Source organism: Hypanus sabinus, chromosome 16, assembly GCF_030144855.1.
Source record: "Hypanus sabinus isolate sHypSab1 chromosome 16, sHypSab1.hap1, whole genome shotgun sequence".
NCBI lineage: Eukaryota > Metazoa > Chordata > Chondrichthyes > Myliobatiformes > Dasyatidae > Hypanus > Hypanus sabinus.
Genome location: NC_082721.1, coordinates 1,252,927 through 1,272,188, shown reverse-complemented (window position 1 = coordinate 1,272,188; position 19,262 = coordinate 1,252,927). Strand labels below are relative to the sequence as shown.

At 42.8% G+C, this 19,262-nt stretch overlaps 1 protein-coding gene across 1 annotated transcript in view; it reads left to right on the top strand.

Annotated features, from left to right (window-relative positions):
- Positions 1-19,262, top strand: part of ncanb (neurocan b) — a 232,132-nt gene that overhangs the window by 201,533 nt on the left and 11,337 nt on the right. The window contains exon 12 of the mRNA XM_059992388.1: positions 8,156-8,300. Within this exon, the coding sequence (XP_059848371.1) occupies positions 8,156-8,300 (145 nt within the window). The remainder of the gene's footprint in view (positions 1-8,155; positions 8,301-19,262) is intronic.

The following is a 19,262-nucleotide window of genomic DNA, read 5'->3' as shown; positions in this document are numbered from 1 at the left end:
CCCCAATTACCACCTCACCGGCATCATTTTCCAACGGTCCAAAATCAACTCTCACCTCCCTCTTACTCTTGATATAACTGAATATAACTTTTGGTAATCTGCTTTATATCATTGGCTAGTTTGCCCTCATATTTCACCTCTTCCCTTCTTATAGCTTTTTTAATTTGCATTTTGTTGAATTTTAAAAGCTTCCCAATCATCTAACTTCCCACTCACTTTTATATACCTTATATGCCCTTTCCTTGGCTTTTATGCATTCCTTAACTTCCCTCATCAGCCATGGTTGCCTACCCCTGCCATTTGAAAACTACTTCTTCTATGGTACATATCTACTTTGTGCCTTGTGAACTATTCCCAGAAACCTCAGCCAACTCTGCTCTGCTATCATCCCCACCAGTCTCCTCCTTCAACCTACCTGGGCAAGCTCCTCTCTCTTGCCTCAATAATCCCTTGCATGTTGAAATCCCCCATTACAATTGTGTAATTACATGTCTTTTCCAGGTCCCTATGCAAACTCAACCCCACATCATGGCCACTGTTTGGAGGCCTATACATGATTCCCATAATGGTTTCTTTACCCTTTGCAATTTCTCAGCTCCACCCACAAAGCTTCAATATTCTGACCCTGTGTCACCTCTTTTGAAAGATGTAATTCCATCTCTTACCAACTTAGTCACAGCACTGCTTATGCCAACCTGCCTATCTTTTCAATACAAAGTATAGGCTTTGATGATAAGCTCTCATCCATGCCCTTTCAGCCATGACTCAGTGATACCCACAACATCATACCGATCAATCTATAATTACACCACAAGTTCATCCAGCTTATTCTGAATGCTACATGTATTTAAATACAGCACCTTCAGCCCTTTTGAATTTTGCCTTTGTGGTACATTTTAACTCTTTGTTCTGTCTGCATTTGTACTCAATCATTGGCTTATCCTTCCTTACATTCATGTTACATCCATCATCTACTTGTAAACCTGCTGGTACATCCTCAGCTCTATTATCCTGGTTCTCATCTTTCTGCCATTAGTTCAAACCTCTCCCAACAGCTCTAGTAAATTGTCCTGTGATTAGGTGAAGGTTAAACAGGTAGGTTGCTGGGCAGTATGGCTCATTGCGCTGGAAAGGTCTGTTCCGCATTGTATCTGTAGATAAAATAAGACCACAAGAAATAGGAGCTAAATTAGGCCATTTAGCCCATTGTCTGCTCCACCATTTCATCATGACTGATCCACTTTCCCTCTCAGCCCGAGACTCATGCTTCCCCCCCACCACACCGTATTCCATCATGCCCTGACTGATCAAGAATCTATTAAAGTCTGCCTTGTGTGTGTGTGTGTATATATATATATAAGACTTGCTCTCCATTGCTGCTTTTACACAGATTCTGGGAAACTCTAACCAAGATTTCATGTGAGTTTCTTTCAACAGCAGCTTTCTCTTTGTTACTGTCCTATAAAGCTGTGACTGGTGAAGCACACAGGCAACAGTTGTTGTTTGTGCATTTTCTCTCCCATCTCAGTCACTGAAGCTTGTAACTACTCCAGAGTTGACATGGGTCTTTTGGTGAGCTTCCTTCACTAGTCCCCTTCTTGCATGGTCATTCAGATTTTGAGAACAGCCTGCTCTAGGCAGATCTACAGCGTGCCATATTCTTTCCATTTTTTTGATGATTGACTTAACTGTACTACAAGGGATATTCAGTGACTTGGAAATTTTCACATATCCATCTCCTGACATGATTTTCAATAACCTTTTTGCAGAATTCCCTTGAGTGTTCTCTTAATTTAAGAGTGTAGTTTTTGCCAGGTTACTGACTCAGCAGCAATTGGATCTTCCAAATTAGGGTTTTTTTTAGTACAATCAATTGAAACACCTTGACTGTACACATATGATCTCTTTTTAACTAATGATGTGACTTCCAAAACCAATTGGCTGCACCAGTGATGATTTGGTGTGTCACATTAAAGAGGGGTGAATCCTTATGCAATCAGTTATTTTGTGTTTTATATTTGTAATTAATTTAAGTCAGTCTGACATGAAAGAGTCTTTTTCTTTGATCAGTGGCAAAAAAAGCCAAATTAAATCCATCATGATTCAATGCTGTAAAACAATAAAACATGAAAAATTCTGGGGGGGTGGTAGGTGAATACTTTTTATAGGTATTGTACATTCTCATTCTCTTGAAATGAATGTTAACATTGCATTTGCCTTCCTCACCAGACTCAGTCTGCAAGTTAACCTTCAGGGAATCCTGCACAAGGACTCCCAAGTCCCTTTGTGCCTTAGATTTTTGTATTTTCTCTCTATTTAGAAAGTAGTCAACCGAAAAAGCATGACCATATGATTCCCAAAACTGTATTCCATCTGCCATTTCTTTGCCCATTCTCCAAATCATTCTGTAGCCTCTCTACTTCCTCAAAACTACCTGCCCCACCACCTATCTTTGTATCATCTGCAAACTTTGCAACAAATCCATCAATCACAACATCCAAATCATTGATATATAATGCAAAAAGAATCAGTTCTAACACACATCCCTGTGGAACACCACTAGTCACCAGCAGCCAACTAGAAAAGGCTCCCTTTATTTCCACTCATTTCCTTCTGCCAATCAGCCTCTGTTTTATCCATGCTAGAATCTTTCCTGTAATGCTATAGGCTTGTAACTTATTAAGCAGCCTCATATGTGGCGCCTTGTCACAGGCCTTCTGACAATCCAAGTACACAAAATCCACTGATTCTCCTTTATCTATCCTGCTTATTTCTTCAAGGAATTCTAATAGATTTATCAGACAAGATATTCCCTTGAGGAAACCATCTGACTATGGCTTATTTTATCATGCACCTCCAAGTACCCTGAAACCACTAAGTCAACAACTGACCCCAACATTTTCCCAACCACTGAGGTCAAACTGGCCTATAATTTCCTTCTTCTGTTTCTCAACCTTCTTGAAGAGTGGGGTGACATTTGCAATTTCCAGTCATCTGGAACCATTCAGGAATCTGTGATTCTTGGAAGATTATTACTAATGCCTTCATAATCTCTTCAGCCACCTCTTTCAGAAACCTGTGTACATAATCTGGCCCATGTGACTTAACCACCTTCAGACCTTTCAGTTTCCGAGCAATAGTAACTTCACACACTTCATGACCCCTAACACCTGTAATGTCCATCATACTGCTAGTGTCTTCCAGTGAAGACTGATGCAAAATACTTATTCAGTTTGTCTGCTCCCCTTCAGTTCCGCCATGACTACCTCTTCAGCATTGTTTTACAGTGGCCTGATGTCCACTCGTCTCTTTTACACTTTGTATCTGAAGAAACTTTTGGTATCCTCTGTTACGAACCCAGTAACTGGGTCACTTACCAGCAAAGATAGAGAGGTCCGTTGAAGTCTGATGGTACTATTTTTAACAGTATTTATTAGTAAAAATACACAAAAATGTATTTGCAAACATACAGATAATATACATCGTCAATACTAAATCTAAAAGTGCGGGTGTAATAATAATCAGTAAGAAATAAGCTCTATCGTTGTCTAGGGGATAATGTACTGTCCAATGGAAATATAAAAGTCACTCAGTTCATTCAGGCTGCAGCCTTTGGTTGGAGTCAAGAGAGATTTTTAGAAACTTACCAGCTTTTCCTTCATGATTTGGATCCTTCGAGAGTTCCGTTGGTGTGGTCAGTCACTTGTGGCCTCTCCCTTAGCTAAGCCATTATTCTGTGGTAAGGCCCCAATCCCAGGCAAAGGGAAATACCGCACGCGAGCCCCCCACCAGCTGTCGCTATTAAACGCTGTCACAGGATTTCTAGTGTTTCTCCTGGTGCGTCTGAAGGGGTTGTTCTCCCAGACCCTCTTATCCTTACTCACGGGGTCTCAGATGTCAATCAGGTTGGGATGATGCAATCCCTCAACCAGCCCACTCTGGTCGTCCCCTGAGGGGCTTCAATGAATAGTACAGTACTCAATACACAATTCCGTCTCCAAGAGACAATGGCTGTTATCCGTGGCTTTGTCTTGCTGAGGACAGGACACATTCCAAAACCTTGAGGATTCTCTCTCATTTCCTGGGTCCCAGACCCGAATTAATAGTGATCTTGCGATTCTCACAAAGGAGGGGGCGACTTTGTACCCTCCAGCCCCTCAGAGTTGTGGCTCATTCGTAACACCTCTAAAATTATTGGTTAGCTTACTTTTGTATTCCATCTTTATCTTAATGACTTTAAATTTCCTTCTGTAGTATTTAAAAGCTTCCCAATCCTCTTTGTTCCCACTAATTTTTGTTCTATAGTATGCCCTCCTGTTGGCTTTAACTTCTCTTGTTAGCCATGGTTGGATCATCTTGCCTTTAGAATACTTCTTCCTCTATGGGATGTGTATGTCCTGTGCCTTCCAAAATGCTTCCAGAAATTCCAGGCATTGCTGATCTGACATCAATCCTGCCGGTGTTCATTTTCAATCTATTTTGGCCATCTCCTCTCTCAAGCCTCTTGAATTTCCTTACTCCACTATAATACTAACACATCCGACTTTAGCTTCTTCTCAAATCTCAGTGTGAATTCAAACATATTATGATCACTTGCCCCTAAGGGTTCTTCTTCCTTAAGATCTCTAATCAATTCTTGGTCATTCCACAACACCCAGTTGAGAATAGCTGATCCTCTAGTGGGCACAACCATGAGCTGCTCTAAAAAGACATCTTGTCTGCATTCTATAAACCCCCCCCACCCCCGGAATTCACCCCCAACCCGATTTTCCCAATCTATGTTCATATTGAAATCCCCCATGACTATTGTGACATTGCCCTATTGGCATGCATATTCTAACTCTGTTGTACCTCGTAGACTACATCCTTACTACTGTTAGGGGATCTGCATACAACTCCCATCAAGGTCTTTTTACTCTTGCAATTCCTTAGCTTTATCCACAATGATTCAACACCTTCCGACCAGAAGTCACCTCTTTCTAATGATTGTTTCATTTTTTTTTTATTATTAACCGAGCTTCTCCATCATTCTAGAATGAAAAGACTCATCTTCAGAGGAGATGTGGCAGAGACAGAGGAATTGAGCTCAGGATGAGGCTTTTCATTCTAGAACAAAGGAGATGTTCCCCTTTTTCAAAGAAAGAGGATTCCCTTCCTCCACCACATCTCTTCCATTTCATGCACATCTGCTGTTACCCCATCCTCCTGCCACTCTAGCAGGGATAGGATTCCTCGTCTTCACTTACCGCCCCACCAGCCTCTGCATCTAGCACATAATTTTCTGAAACCTCCACCATCTCCAACAGGATCCCACCACCAAGCACATCTCTCCCTCTCTCCCCCCCCCTCCACTTTCTGCTTTCCATAGGGATCGCTCCCTTTGCTACTCCCTTGGCCATTCACCTCTCCCCACTGATCTCCCTCCTGGCACATATCCTTGCAAGCAGAACAAGTGCTACATCTGCCTCTACATCTCCTCCCTCACTACCATTCCAGGCCCTAAACTGTCCTTCCAGGTGAGTTGATATTTCACCTGAGAGTCTGTTGAGCTCATATACTGTGTTCGGTGCTCCTGGTGTGGCCTCCTGTATGTTGGTGAGACCTGAGGTAGATTGGGAGACCGCTTTACGAAGTACCTATGCTGTCTGCTGGAAAAAAAGTAAGATCTCCCAGTAGCCACCCATTTTAATTCCACTTCTCATTCCAATATGTCCACTGTCATGATGAGGCCACACCCAGGTTGCAGGAACAACACCTTATATTCCGTTTGGGTAGCCTCCAGCCTGATGGCATGAACATCGATTTCTCAAACTTACAGTAATGCCCCCCCTTCATCATTTCCCATCCCCTTATCTCCTTGCTTGCCTATTGCCTCCCTCTGGTTCTCCTCCCCACTTTTCTTACTTCCATAGTCTTCTGTCTCTTTCTCTAATCAACTTCCCAGCTTTTTCTTCATCCCTCCCCCTCCAGGTTTCACCTATCACCTTGTGGTTCTCTCTCCCCTCCCCCCCCTTTTAAATCTACTCCTCAGCATTTTTGCTCCAATTCTGCCGAAGGGTCTCGGCTTGAAATATTGAATGTACTCTATTCCATAGATTTGCCAGACCTGCTGAGTTCTTCCAGCATTTGTGTGTATAACACCTTCAGTCCTGTATTCACCCCTTTTATGTTGCAACTCATTGTGCTGACTCCAAGTTTTTCCTATCAGTGGCCCCTCCTTGTTAGCAATCTCACTGACATTGCTTCTCTTTGTAGACCATTTACCTCACCCTCAGCATTATCACTACAGTTTTCACACCCCTGCCAAAATGGTTTAAGTATCATCTGAACAACTCTGGCCACCCTGCCCACAAGGATATTGGAACCCTTGGGTTTAGGTGTAAATCAACCCTTTTATATGGGTCATACCTTCCCCCAAAACGATCCTAATGATCCATAAATCTGAACCCCTACCTCTGCACCAGTTCCTCAGCCACACTTTCATCTGCTAAATCATCCTATTCTTTCCTCACTGGCGCATGCAGCAATCCAGAGATTACCACCCTGGAAGTCCCGTTTCTCAGCTTTCTACACAAGTTCTTAAAGTCTCTCTTCAGGATCGCATCACCTTGTCTACCTACATCATCGGTGCCAATATTTACCAAGACCTCTGGTTGCACACCCTCACCCTCGAGAATTCCATGCTCACAATCCAAAACATCCTGATCCTAGCACCATGGAGGCAACATACCATCTGGGTGTGTCTATCACACCCACATTACCTAATCTGTGTCCCTTTGTCTAAGGAATCTCCTGTCAACGCTGCATTCCTCTTCATCCTTCTGCTCTTCTGTGCCACAGCACCAGGCTCAATGCCAGAGAGCAGGTCACTTTGGCTCCCACCTGCTAGGTCAACCACCCCCCCCCCCACCCCAGTACCTAAGGTCATATTATTATTGAGGTGAATGGCCACAGGTATGCACTGTACTGGTTATGTATTTCCCCTCCTTCTCCTGACAGTCACCCAGTTACCTTTCTCCTACATACTAGGGGTGACAACCTCCATGTAGCTCCTGTCTATTACCTGCTTGTTCTCCCATACAAGCTGCAGCTCCAGTTCCTCAATACCTTCTTGCAGGAGCTGCAACTCAGTGCACCTGGTGCTGATGTGTATATCTGGAGACTGGAGGTCTCCCAGACTTCCCACATCCCCCACAGAAACAAAACACTGCTCCCAGAGCCATTTTCACTACACTACTATGCCCTAATAGATGAGGAGTGAACAGAGAGGAAGTAACCTACAAGACAATTTACCCCACCCAAGCCAGATCTCACCTGAGCCTGATGAACCAAAGCCAGTGAAAAGACTAGCACACTGCATAAAGAATGGCTACTCCATTGCTACTTGAGTATTTTTATTGGCCTTTTCCAATGAATCCCTCTTGCTGATTGGTCACTCCTTAATCAGAGAAACTGGTGCAAAACTCTGCCTTTAAAATCTTGATTGCTCCTGATTAAAAGTTAGCCTTTTTTATGCAATTCTGATGTGTGGATCATCCAAAATAAATAATTGTAAGATGATTGGAGGAAAGTATGGGGGGGAGGATGGCAAAGGCAGGTTTTCTACACTAAGAATGGTGAGTCTGTGGAACACACTGCTCAGGTGGTGGTATAAGTAGATATATAGGGGCATTTAAGAGCCTCTTAGGCACATGAATGAAAGAAAATGGAAGGCTATGTACTTGAGAAAGGTTAGTTTGATCTTGTAGTAGGTTAAAAGATTGGCACAATGTTGTGAGCTGATGGGCCTGAAGTGTGTTGTGTTCATGTAACAACATGAGGGATCCCAGTTCCGGACTTCCTGACCACGAAATGCTGTGGATGGAGGTCTGGACAAGGCTTTGATCGTGGTACAAGTCACACTGACTGTGTTTGGTGCTGGACTCTATGGTGACACTTGCGGGCTGCCCCCAGCACATTCTTGGGTTTGTTGGTTACTAATGCAAATATTGCATTTCACAGTATGTTTCAATGTACTTAGGGTAACTGTGAATCTGAGCTGAATGTGGACAGCTCTGACACCACCTTTTGCCTAATGGGACACAGGGACACAACAGTAACTACTGTTGGAGTTCAGCGGGAAGGTGTGAACCCCTGATTTTTGTTTCCCACTCAGCAATATGAGAACTGGCGGATAAACCAACCTGACAGCTTCTTCGCAGGAGGTGAGGACTGCGTGGTCTCCATCAAACACGAGAACGGGAAGTGGAATGATGTTCCCTGTAATTACAACCTGCCCTACATCTGTAAGAAAGGCACAGGTAAACCTGGGGTCAGCAGTTGCTCTTCCTCTTCTCATTGGCTGCAGGGTGACAGGGTCGCACTCACATCAACCAATCAGAGCACCTTGCAGTTCTAGTCCAGGCTCTAGACCAACAAGATGTCATCTTCTGAGAATGGACTGTTCATTGTAGACACAGGCAAGCACATTAGACATTGGATCCATTGGCCACCGTGATAGATCGCTCTTCAATTAGGGACAGACCCCCTTACACTTGGGCACATTAGGTCATAGATTTATAGAGTAATACGACATAGGTACAAGCCCTTCAGCTCAGCCAGTCCATGCTGCCCACAGTACCCAGCCAGACAGTCCCAGTTTCGGCTATATTCCTTTACACCACACCTCTCCATCAGCTTCTTAAATGATAAAAAAAGAAAATTAAATGATAAAAGAGCCAATTAAAGGAACGCATGGGCAAGCACAGTGGCCATTGTCACAGCAGTCATCATCTGAGTGGACGGAGTCAGAGAGGTGAACCATTAATTTGCCTAGTCCCATTGCCCTGCACCTGAACCATACCCCTCCACATAGACCATAGCCCTCCATACCTCTCCCATCCAGGTACCTATCCAAATTTCTCTTAAATGATGAGATTGAACCTGATTCCCCTCATGTTTCCATTAAACAGTTCACCCTTCACCCATGACCTCTTGTTGTCATCTCACCCAACCTCAGTGGGAAAAGCCTGCTTGCAATTACACTATCTCTACCCATCAGAATTTTACATCATATATAACCTCAATCTACTGCATTATAGGGAATAAAGTCCAAACCTATTTAACATTTCCCTATAACTCAGGTCCTCCTGTCCCAGCAACATCCTTGTAATTTTTTTCATACTGTTTCAACTTTCTTCACATATTGACACAGATAAAACAAAGTTAGCATGGTTTCCTGAAGGGATAATCTTGCCTTACAAACCTATTGGAATTCTTTGAGATTACAGATAAGATAGATAAGGGGGATGCAGTGGATATTGAATATTTGGATTTTCAGAAGGCCTTTGACAAAGTGCCACACATAAGGCTGTTTATCGAGTTAAGAACCCATGGTATTACAGGAAAGTTACTAGCATGGTTAGAGCATTGGCCGATTGATGGGAGGTAGCGAGTGGGAATAAAAGGATTCTTTTCTGGTTGGCTGCCAGTGACTAGTGCAAGGATTGGTGTTGGGACCACTTCCTTTTATGCTGTAAATCAATAATTTAGATGATAGAATAGATGGCTTTGTTGCTTAGTCTGCAGATGATACAAAGATTGGTGGAGGGGCAGGTAATGTTGAGGAACCAGGAAAGCTTCAGAAGAACTTAGACAGATTAAGAGAACGGGCAAGTAAGTGGCAAATGCATTGTTGTAGAATAAAAAAAAATGCAGAATATTTTCTAAACAGGATGAAAAACCAAAAATCTGAGATGCAAAGGGACTTGGGAGTCCTTGCACAGACCATGCTGAAGGTTAACTTGGTGGTGAGGAAGGCAAATGCAATGTTAGTGTTCACTTCAAGAGGTCTAGAATACAACAGCAGGGATGTGATTCTGAGGCTTTATAAGGCACTGGTGAGGCCTCACCTTAAGTATTGTGAACAGTTTTGGGCTTTTCATCAAAGAAGAGATGTCATTGGAGAGGGTTGAAAGGAGGTTCACAAGGATGATTCCAGGAATTAAAGGGTTATCATAGGATTCCACTTCTATGTCTCAAGGTCTTATGGTCTAACACCTATCCTGTAGGTAGATGAGCAAACTGCACACAGTACTCCAAAGTATGCCTCACCAATGTCTTATACAATTTTAACACAACCTTTAAACTCCTGTGCTTAATAAATTGATTTATGAAACCCAATGTGCCAAAAGCTTTCTCTATGACTCTAACACTTTAAAGGAATTATGGATCTGTATTCCCACATCCCTCCTTTCTGTCACTTTTCTTAGTGCCCTACTGCTGACCGTGTGAGACCTATTGTGATTAGTCCTACTGAAGTTCAACATTAAAATTCCAATTGCCATTTTTCCAGCTGGCTCTTATCCCTCTGGAAGCTTTGATGGTCTTCCTCGCTGTCCGGCACACCCTCAACCCTGGTGTCATCCGCAAATTCTTGGATCCAGATAACCCTGTTATCATCTAGATCATTGATATAGATGACAGACAACAGTCCCAGCACTGATCCCTGTGGCCCTCCTCTAGTCACAGGTCTCCAGATAGCGAGGCAACCAACTAGTACCGCTCTCTGTCTTTTCCCACAAAGCCAGTGTGTAATACAATTTACTACCTCATTTAAATGCTGAGCGACTGAACTTTCTTTACCAAACTCCTAAGGGGGACCTTGTCCAAGGCCTTGTTGTCCATGTAGACATCCACTGCTTTGCCTTCATAAACTTCCCTAGAAATTTCCTCAAAAATTTCTATAAGATTGGTTATATGATTTACCACACTCAAAGGCATGTTGATCATAAGACTCGCACCCCAAGACCCCTCTGATCCTCCACACTGCCAAGAGTCCTACCATTAATACTATATTCTACCATCATATTTGACCTACAAAAACAAACCACTTCACCCTTATCTGGGTTGAATTCCATCTGGCACTTCTCAGCTCAATTTTGCATCCTATCAATGTCCCGCTGTAACCTCTGACAGCCCTCCACACTATCCACAACACCCCCAACCTTTGTGTCATCAGCAAATTTACTAACCCATCTCTCCACTTCTTCATCCAGGTCATTTATACAAATCAGGAAGAGTTGGGGTCCCAGAAAAATCCCTGAGGCACACCGCTGGTGACTGACCTTCATGCAGAATATGACCCGTCTACAACCACTCTTTGCCTTCTGTGGGCAAGCCAGTTCTGGATCCTCAAAGCAATGTCCCCTTGGATCCTATGCCTCCTTACTTTCACAATAGACTTTACATGGGGTACCTTGTCAAATGCCTTGCAGAAATTCATATACACTACATCTACTACTCTACCTTCATCAACGTGTTTAGTCACATCCTCAAAAAATTCCATCAGGCTCATAAGGCACTACCTGCCTTTCACAAAGCCTTGGTGACTATTCCTAATCATATTATGCCTCTCCAAATGTTCTTAAGTCCTGCCTCTCAGAATCTTCTCCATCGACTTATCAACCACTGAAGTAAGACTCACTGGTCTATAATTTCCTGGGCTATCTCTACTCCCTTTCTTGAACAACATACGCAACCCTCCAATCGTCTGGAACCTCTCCCATCCCCATTAATGATGCAAAGATCATTGCCAAGGGCTCAGCAATCTCCTCCCTCACCTCCCACAGTAGCCTGGGGTACATCTTGTCTGCTGCTGGTGACTCATCCAACTAGATGCTTTCCAAAAACTCCAGCAAATCCTCTTCCTTAACATCGACATGCTCAAGCTTTTCAATCCACTGTAAGTCATCCCTACAATCGCCAAGATCATTTTCCATAGTGAATACTGAAGCAAAGTACTCATGAAGTACCTCTGCTATCTCCTGCGGTTCCATACACACTTTTCCACTGTCACATTCACTCTTGGCTGATCCTTTTTCCTGCTGCTTAGCCCTAGTCCCCAGCTTTCTCCCTGTAACCTTTGATGCCATGTCCAATCAAGAACCTATTAAATTCTTTCTTAAATACACCCAATGACCTTCACAGCTGCCTGTGATAATAAATCCCACAAGTTCCCCACCCTCTGGCTAAAGAAATTTTCCTCATCTCTCTCCTGAAGCTGTGCCCTCTTGTCCTAAACTCCCCACCATGGGAAACATTCTTTCCACATCTACTCCGTCTAGGCCTTTCAACATTCGAAACTTTTCGATGAGATCCTCCCTCATCCTTCTAAGTTCCAGCAAGTACAGACCCAGAGCCATCAAACATTCCTTGTATGATAACCCTTTCATTCCCAGAGTCATCCTTGTGAACCTCCTCTGAAATCTCTGCAAAGCCGTCACATCTTTTCTTAGATGAGTAGCCCAAAACTGTTCACAATATTCAAGGTTAAGCCTCACCAGTGCCTGATAAAGCCTCAACATCACATCCCTGCTCTTGTATTGTAGGATGCTTGAAATGACTTCTAACATTGCAATTGCCTTCCTCACCACCAGCTCTACCTGCAAGTAAATCTTTAGCTTGTTCTGCACAAGGACTCCCAGTCTCTTTGCATCTCAGATTTTTGGATTTTCTTCCCACTTAGAAAATAATCTGTACATTTATTTCTTCTACCAAAGTCCATGGCCATGCATTTCAAACATTGTATTTCATTTGCCACTTTCTTGCTCATTCTCCTAATGTGTCTAAGTCCTTCTGCAGCCTACCTGTTTTGTCAACACTACCTGCTCCTCCACAACTTTTTATTCCCACTCACTGCCAATCAGCCATTGCTCTAACCATGCCAGTAACTTTTCTGTAATACCATGGGCTTTTAACTTGGTAAGCAGCCTAATGTGTGGCACCTTGTCAAAGGTCTTTTGAAAGTTGAACTGAAGGGGATCCACTGAATCCCCTTTATCTATCCTACTTGTAATTCACTCAAAGAATTCCAACAAATTCGTCAGGCAGGACTTTTCTTAAGGAAACCATGCCAACTTTGTACTATTTTGTCCTGTGTTACCAAGTACTCCATCACCTTATCCCTAACAATTGACTTGAACACCTTCCCAACCATTTTAGGTCAAGCTAACTGGTCTATAGTTTGTTTTCTGCTGTCTTCTTCCTTTCTTAAAGAGTAGAGTGATATTTTCAATTTTCCAGTCCTCTAACACCATGTCAGAGTCCAATGAATTTTGAAAGATCATTACTAATGTCTCCACAATCTCTACCACCACGTCTTTCAGAACCCTAGGATATAGTTCATCTGGTTTGGGTGACTTATGCACCCTTAGGTCTTTCAGCTTTTTGAGCACTTTCTCCCTTGTGATAGTAACTGAACTTGCTTTTCTTCCCTCACACCTTTCAGCATTTGGCACATTGCTAGTGTTTTCCACAGTGAAGCCTAATACAAAATATTCATTTAGTTCATCTGCCATCTCCCTGTTCCCCATTATTATTTCTCCAGCCTCATTTTCTAACGGTCCTATATCCACTCTTATCTCTCTTTTTTATTTTTTATACACTTGAAAAAGCTTTTGTTATCCATAGAAACATAGAAATACAGCAAATACTGGCCCTTCAGCCCACAAAGCTGTGCCTACCTTAGAACTACCTAGGCTTTAGCCATAGCACTCTATTTTTCTAAGCTCCATGTACCCATCCAGGAGTCTCTTAAAAGACCCTATCATATCTGCCTCCACCTGATAGTGAGGTCAGCTGAGAAGATCATAGGGGTCTCTCTTCCCGCCATCACGGACATTTACACTACACACTACATCCGCAAAGGAAACAGCATTATGAAGGACCCCATGCACCCCTCATACAATCTCTTCTCCCTCCTGCCGTCTGGGAAAAGGCACTGAAGCATTCGGGCTCTCACGGCCAGACTATGTAACAGTTTCTTCCCCCAAGCTATCAGACTCCTCAATACCCTAAGCCTGGACTGACACCTTGCCCTATTGTCCTGTTTATTATTTATTGTAATGCCTGCACTATTTTTGTGTACTTTATGTAGTCCTGTGTAGGTCTGTAGTCTAGTGTAGCTTTCTCTGTGTTTTTTTTATGTAGTTCAGTCTAGTTTTTGTACTGTGTCATGTAACATCATGGTCCTGAAAAACGTTGTCTTATTTTTACTATGTACTGTACCAGCGGTTATGGTCGAAATGACAATAAAAGTGACTTGACTTGACCACTGTCGCCGGCAGCCCATTCCATGCACTCACCACTCTCTGCGTAAAAAGCTTACCCTGACATCTCCTTTGTACCTACTTCCAAGCACCTTAAAACTGTGCCCTTTCATGTTAGCCATTTCAGCCCTGGGAAAAAGCCTCTGATCACCTCTCGTCCTCCATCACTCCAAGGAGAAAAGGCCGAGTTCACTCAACCTATTCTCATAAGGCATGCTCCTCAATACAGGCAACATCCTTGTAAATCTCCTCTGCACCCTTTCTATGGTTTCCACGTCCTTCTTGTAGTGAGGTGACCAGAACTGAGCACAGTATTCCAAGTGGGGTCTGACCTGGGTCCTATATAGCTGCAACATTACCTCTCGGCTCTTAAACTCAATCCCACAATTGATGAAGGCCAATGCACCGTATGCCTTCTTAACCACAGAGTCAACCTGTTGTAGCAGCTTTGAGTATCCTATGGACTCGGACCCCAAGATCCCTCTGATCCTCCACACTGCCAAGAATCTTACCCTTAATGCTATATTCTGCCATCATATTCAACTTACCAAAATGAACCACCTCACACTTATCTGAGTTGAACTCCATCTGCCACTTCTCAGCCCAGTTTTGCATCCTATCAATGTTCCATTGTAACCTCTGACAGCCCTCCACACTATCCACAACACCCCCAACCTTTGTGTCATCAGCAAATTTACTAACCCATCCCTCCACTTCCTCATCCAGATCATTTATAAAAATCAGGGGTTCAAATCAGGAGTAGGGTTCCAGAACAGATCTCTGAGGCACACCACTGGTTACTGGCCTCCAAGTAGAAATATGACTCGTCTACAACCACTCTTTGCCTACTGTGGGCAAGCCAGTTCTGGATCCACTAAGGAATGTCTACTTGGATCCCATGCCTCCTTACTTTCTCAATAAGCCTTGCAAGGAGTGCCTTATCAAATGCTTTGCTAAAATCCACATACACAACATCTACGGCTCTACCTTCATCAATGAGCTTAGTCACATCCTCAAAAAATTCATTGAGCCTTGTAAGGCATGACCTACCTTTGACAAAGCCATGCTTACTATTCCTAATCATATTATGCCTCTCCAAATGTTCATAAATCTTGCCTCTCAGGATCTTCTCCATCAACTTACCAACCACTGAAGTAAGACTCACTGGCCTATAATTTCCTGGGCTATCCCTACTCCCTTTCTTGAATAATGGAGCAACATCTGCAACCCACCAATCCTCCAGAACTTCTCTCATCCTCATTGATGATACAAAGATGATTGCCAGAGGCTCAGCAATCTCCTATCTAGCTTCTCACAGTAGCCTGGGGTACGTCCCATCCGGTCCTGGTGACTTATCCAACTTGATGCTTTCCAAATGTTCCAGCACATTCTTTTTCTTAACATCTACATTCTCAAGCTTTTCAGTCCATTGCAAGACATCACTACTATCACCAAGATCCTTTCGGTAGTGAATACTGAAGCAAAGTATTCATTAAGTACCTCCGCTATTTCCACCGGTTCCATACACACTTCTCCATTGTCACACTTGATTGGTCCTATTCTCTCACACCTTATCCTCTTGCTTGTTCACATACTTGTGGAATGCCTTGGGGTTTTCCTTAATCCTGTTTGCCAAGGCCTTCTCATGGCCCCTTCTTGCTCTCCAAATTTCATTCTTGCTAGCTTTATAATCTTATAGATTCATATTATTACCTAGTTTTTTTGAACCTTCTGTAAACTCTTCTTCTTGACTAGATTTACAACAGTCTTTGTACACCATGGATCTTGTACCCTACCATCCCTTCCATGTCTCATAGGAAAGTACCTACTCAGAACCCCACACAAATATCCCCTGAACATTTGCCACATTTCTTCAGTATGTTTCCCTGAGAACATCTGATTCCAATTTATGCTTCCAAGTTCCTGCCTGATAGACTCATAGTTCCCCTTACTCCAATTAAATGTTTCCCTAACTTGTCTGTTCCTATCCCTCTCCAAAGCTATAGTGAAGGAGATAGAATTGTGAGCACTATCTCCAAAATGCTCTCCTATGAGAGACCTGACACCTGACCAGGTTCATTTCCCAATACCAGATCAAGTGCAGCTTCTCCTCTTGTAGGCTTATCTATATCCTGTGTTAAGAAACCTTCCTGAACACTCCTAACGAATTCCACCCCATCTGAGCCCCTCACTCTAGGGAGATGCCAATCAATATTTGGGAAATTAAAATCTCCCACCACAACAACCCTATTATTATTACTCATTTCCAGAATCTGTCTCCCTACCTGCTCCTCGATGTCCATGTTACTATTGAGTGGTCTATAAAAAAACACCCAATAGAGTTATTGACCCCTTCCTGTTCCTAACTTCCACCCATAGAGACTCCATAGACTACCCCTCGATGATTTTTTCCTTTTCTGTAGCCGTGACACTATCTCTGATCAATAGTGCCACACCCCCACTTCAATATTATTCACTAGTTTGCTTTCATATTATAGCTTCCCCCCCCAATGACTCTTTTAGTTGTTCTCTGTAGGTTTGTAAAAGTTTCCCAATCCTCTGTCTTCCTACTATTTTTTGTTTTGTTGTATGCCCCCTCTCCTTAGCCACAGTTGCACTATTTTGCCATTTGAGTATTTCTTTGCTTTTGGAATACATCTTTCCTGCACCTTCTTCATTTTTCCCAGAAACTCATGCCATTACTGTTCTGTCGTCATCCCTGCCAGCATCTCCTTCCAACTTACTTTGGCCAACTCCTCTCTCATACCACTGCAATTTCCCTTACTCCACTGACATACTGCTCTGTCAGACTTTACTTTCTCCATATCAAATTTCAAGCTGAATTCAATTATATTGTGATCATTAGCTCCTAAGGGTTCTTTTACCTTAAACATCTCAACCACCCCCAGTTCATTATATAACACCTAATCCAGTATAGCCGATCCCCTCATAGGCTCAATGATAAACTGCTCTAAAAGGCTATGTCCTTAGCATTCAACGAACTCATTCTCTTGAGATCCATTACCAACCTGATTTTCCCAATCGACCTGCATGTTAAAATCTCCCATGACTACCGTAACATTGCCCTTTTGACTCGTCTTTTCTATTTCCTGTTGTGATCTGTGGTCCACATCCCAGCCACTACTGAGAGGCCTGTATATAACTGCCCATCAATGTCCTTTTAACCTTGCAGTTTCTTAACGCAACCCACAAGGATTCAACATCTTCTGATCCTATGTCACATCTTTCTACTAATTTGATGCCATCCTCACCAGTAGAGCCATGCCTCCCCTTCTACCTACCTTCCTATCCTTCCGATATAGCATGTAACCTTGCACATTCAGCTCCCAACTACAACTATGATTCAATGGCCACAATATACCTGACAATCTGTAATTGTGCAACAAAATCATCCATCTTATTTTTTATATTTTGTGCATTGAAATACAACACTTTGAGTATTGTATTTGCTACCCTTTTTGATTCTGCAGCATTATTACGTTGATACTCACCCTGCTGGCTGCAATTTTGCCCTATCATTTATCTGCCCTTCCTGCAAACTATATTTGCCTTTTTACCATCTATCCTATCCTTCACTCTGGTTCCCACTCCCCTGCCAAATTAGCTTAAACGCTCCCCAACATCACTAATAACCTGTCTGTGAGAATACTGGTCCCCCTTTGGTCCAAGTGCAGCCCATTACTTTTGAATAGGTCATACCTCCTCCAGAAGAGCTCCCAATGATCCAAGAATCTGTAGCCCTGCCCCTGTACCAGCTTGTCAGCCATGCATATATCTGCCAAATCATGCTGTTTCTACCCTCATTGGTGTGTGGCACAGGCAGCAATGCAGAAATTATTACCCTGGAAGTCCTGCTTCTCAGCTTTCTGCCTTGCTCTATAAATTCATTGGTTACTGACTATCCCCGATCAGTTACTTTCTCTCCAAATATTTACATCCAGTCCCTTTGACTACATTCCAATAACTTTGCTACTGTTGATGTCAGGCTCACTGGCTACAATTTCCTGGCTTATTCTTAGTCTTTCTTAAATAACAGAACAATATTGGCTATCCTCCAATCCTCCAACACCTTACCCATGTTTTAAATATCTCTGCTCAGTCCCCTGCAATTTCTGTACCAGCCTCTCACAGATCCAAGGAAACACCTTGTCTGCCTGGGGATTTATCCACCCTGATTTGCCTTGGCACAGCAAACATCTCCTCCTCTGTAATCTGTCCATGACCTCACTGCTGCTTTGCCTCCCTTCTATAGACTCCATATCCATCTCATGAGTAAATACAAATGAAAAAAAAATCCACTGAAGATTTCCACTGTCTCTTTTGGCTCCATGTGTAGACTTCGACTCTGATCTTCCGAGAGGACCAATTTCATCCCTTGCTATCCTTTCGCTCTTAATGTATCTGTAGAAGACATTAATATTCTCCTTTACGTTGTCTGTTAGACCAACCTCATGTCTTCTTTTCTCCCTCTTGATTTCCTTCTCAGGTGTTCACTTGCATTTCTTATACTCCTCAAGTATCTCATTTTTTCCTGCCTGCTTATACCTACTATGTACCTTCTTTTTCTTAACCTTAAAAAGCAAGGTTCTCTCAATTTGTTACCCATGCCTTTTATTCTGACAGGAACATACCAACTCTGTACTCTCAAAATTTCACTTTTGAAGGCCTCCCACTTACCAAGTACACCTTTGCCAGAAAAAAACCTGTCCCAGTCCACACTTGCCATATCCTTTCTGATACCATCAAAATTAGCCTTTCTCCAATTTAGACACTCAACCTGAGGACCAGACCTATCCTTTTCCATAAATACCTTAAAAACTGATAGCATTATAATCATTAGATACAAAATGACTCCCTGCAAAATTTTCTGTCACTTTCCCTGTCTCATTCCCTAATAGGAGATGAAGTATTGCACTCTCTCTAGTTGGGACTTCTATGTACTGATTAAGACCATAAGACTATAAGATATAGGAGCAGAATTTAGCCCATCGAGTCTATACCATTTCAACATGGTTGATCCAATTTTCCTCTCAGTCCCAATCTCTTGCCTTCTCACTGTACCTCTTCATGCCCTGACCAATTAAGAATCTATCAAGTTCTGCTGGCTTTACATTCAAAAAGACTTGACCTCCATATCTGCCTGTGGCAAAGAAT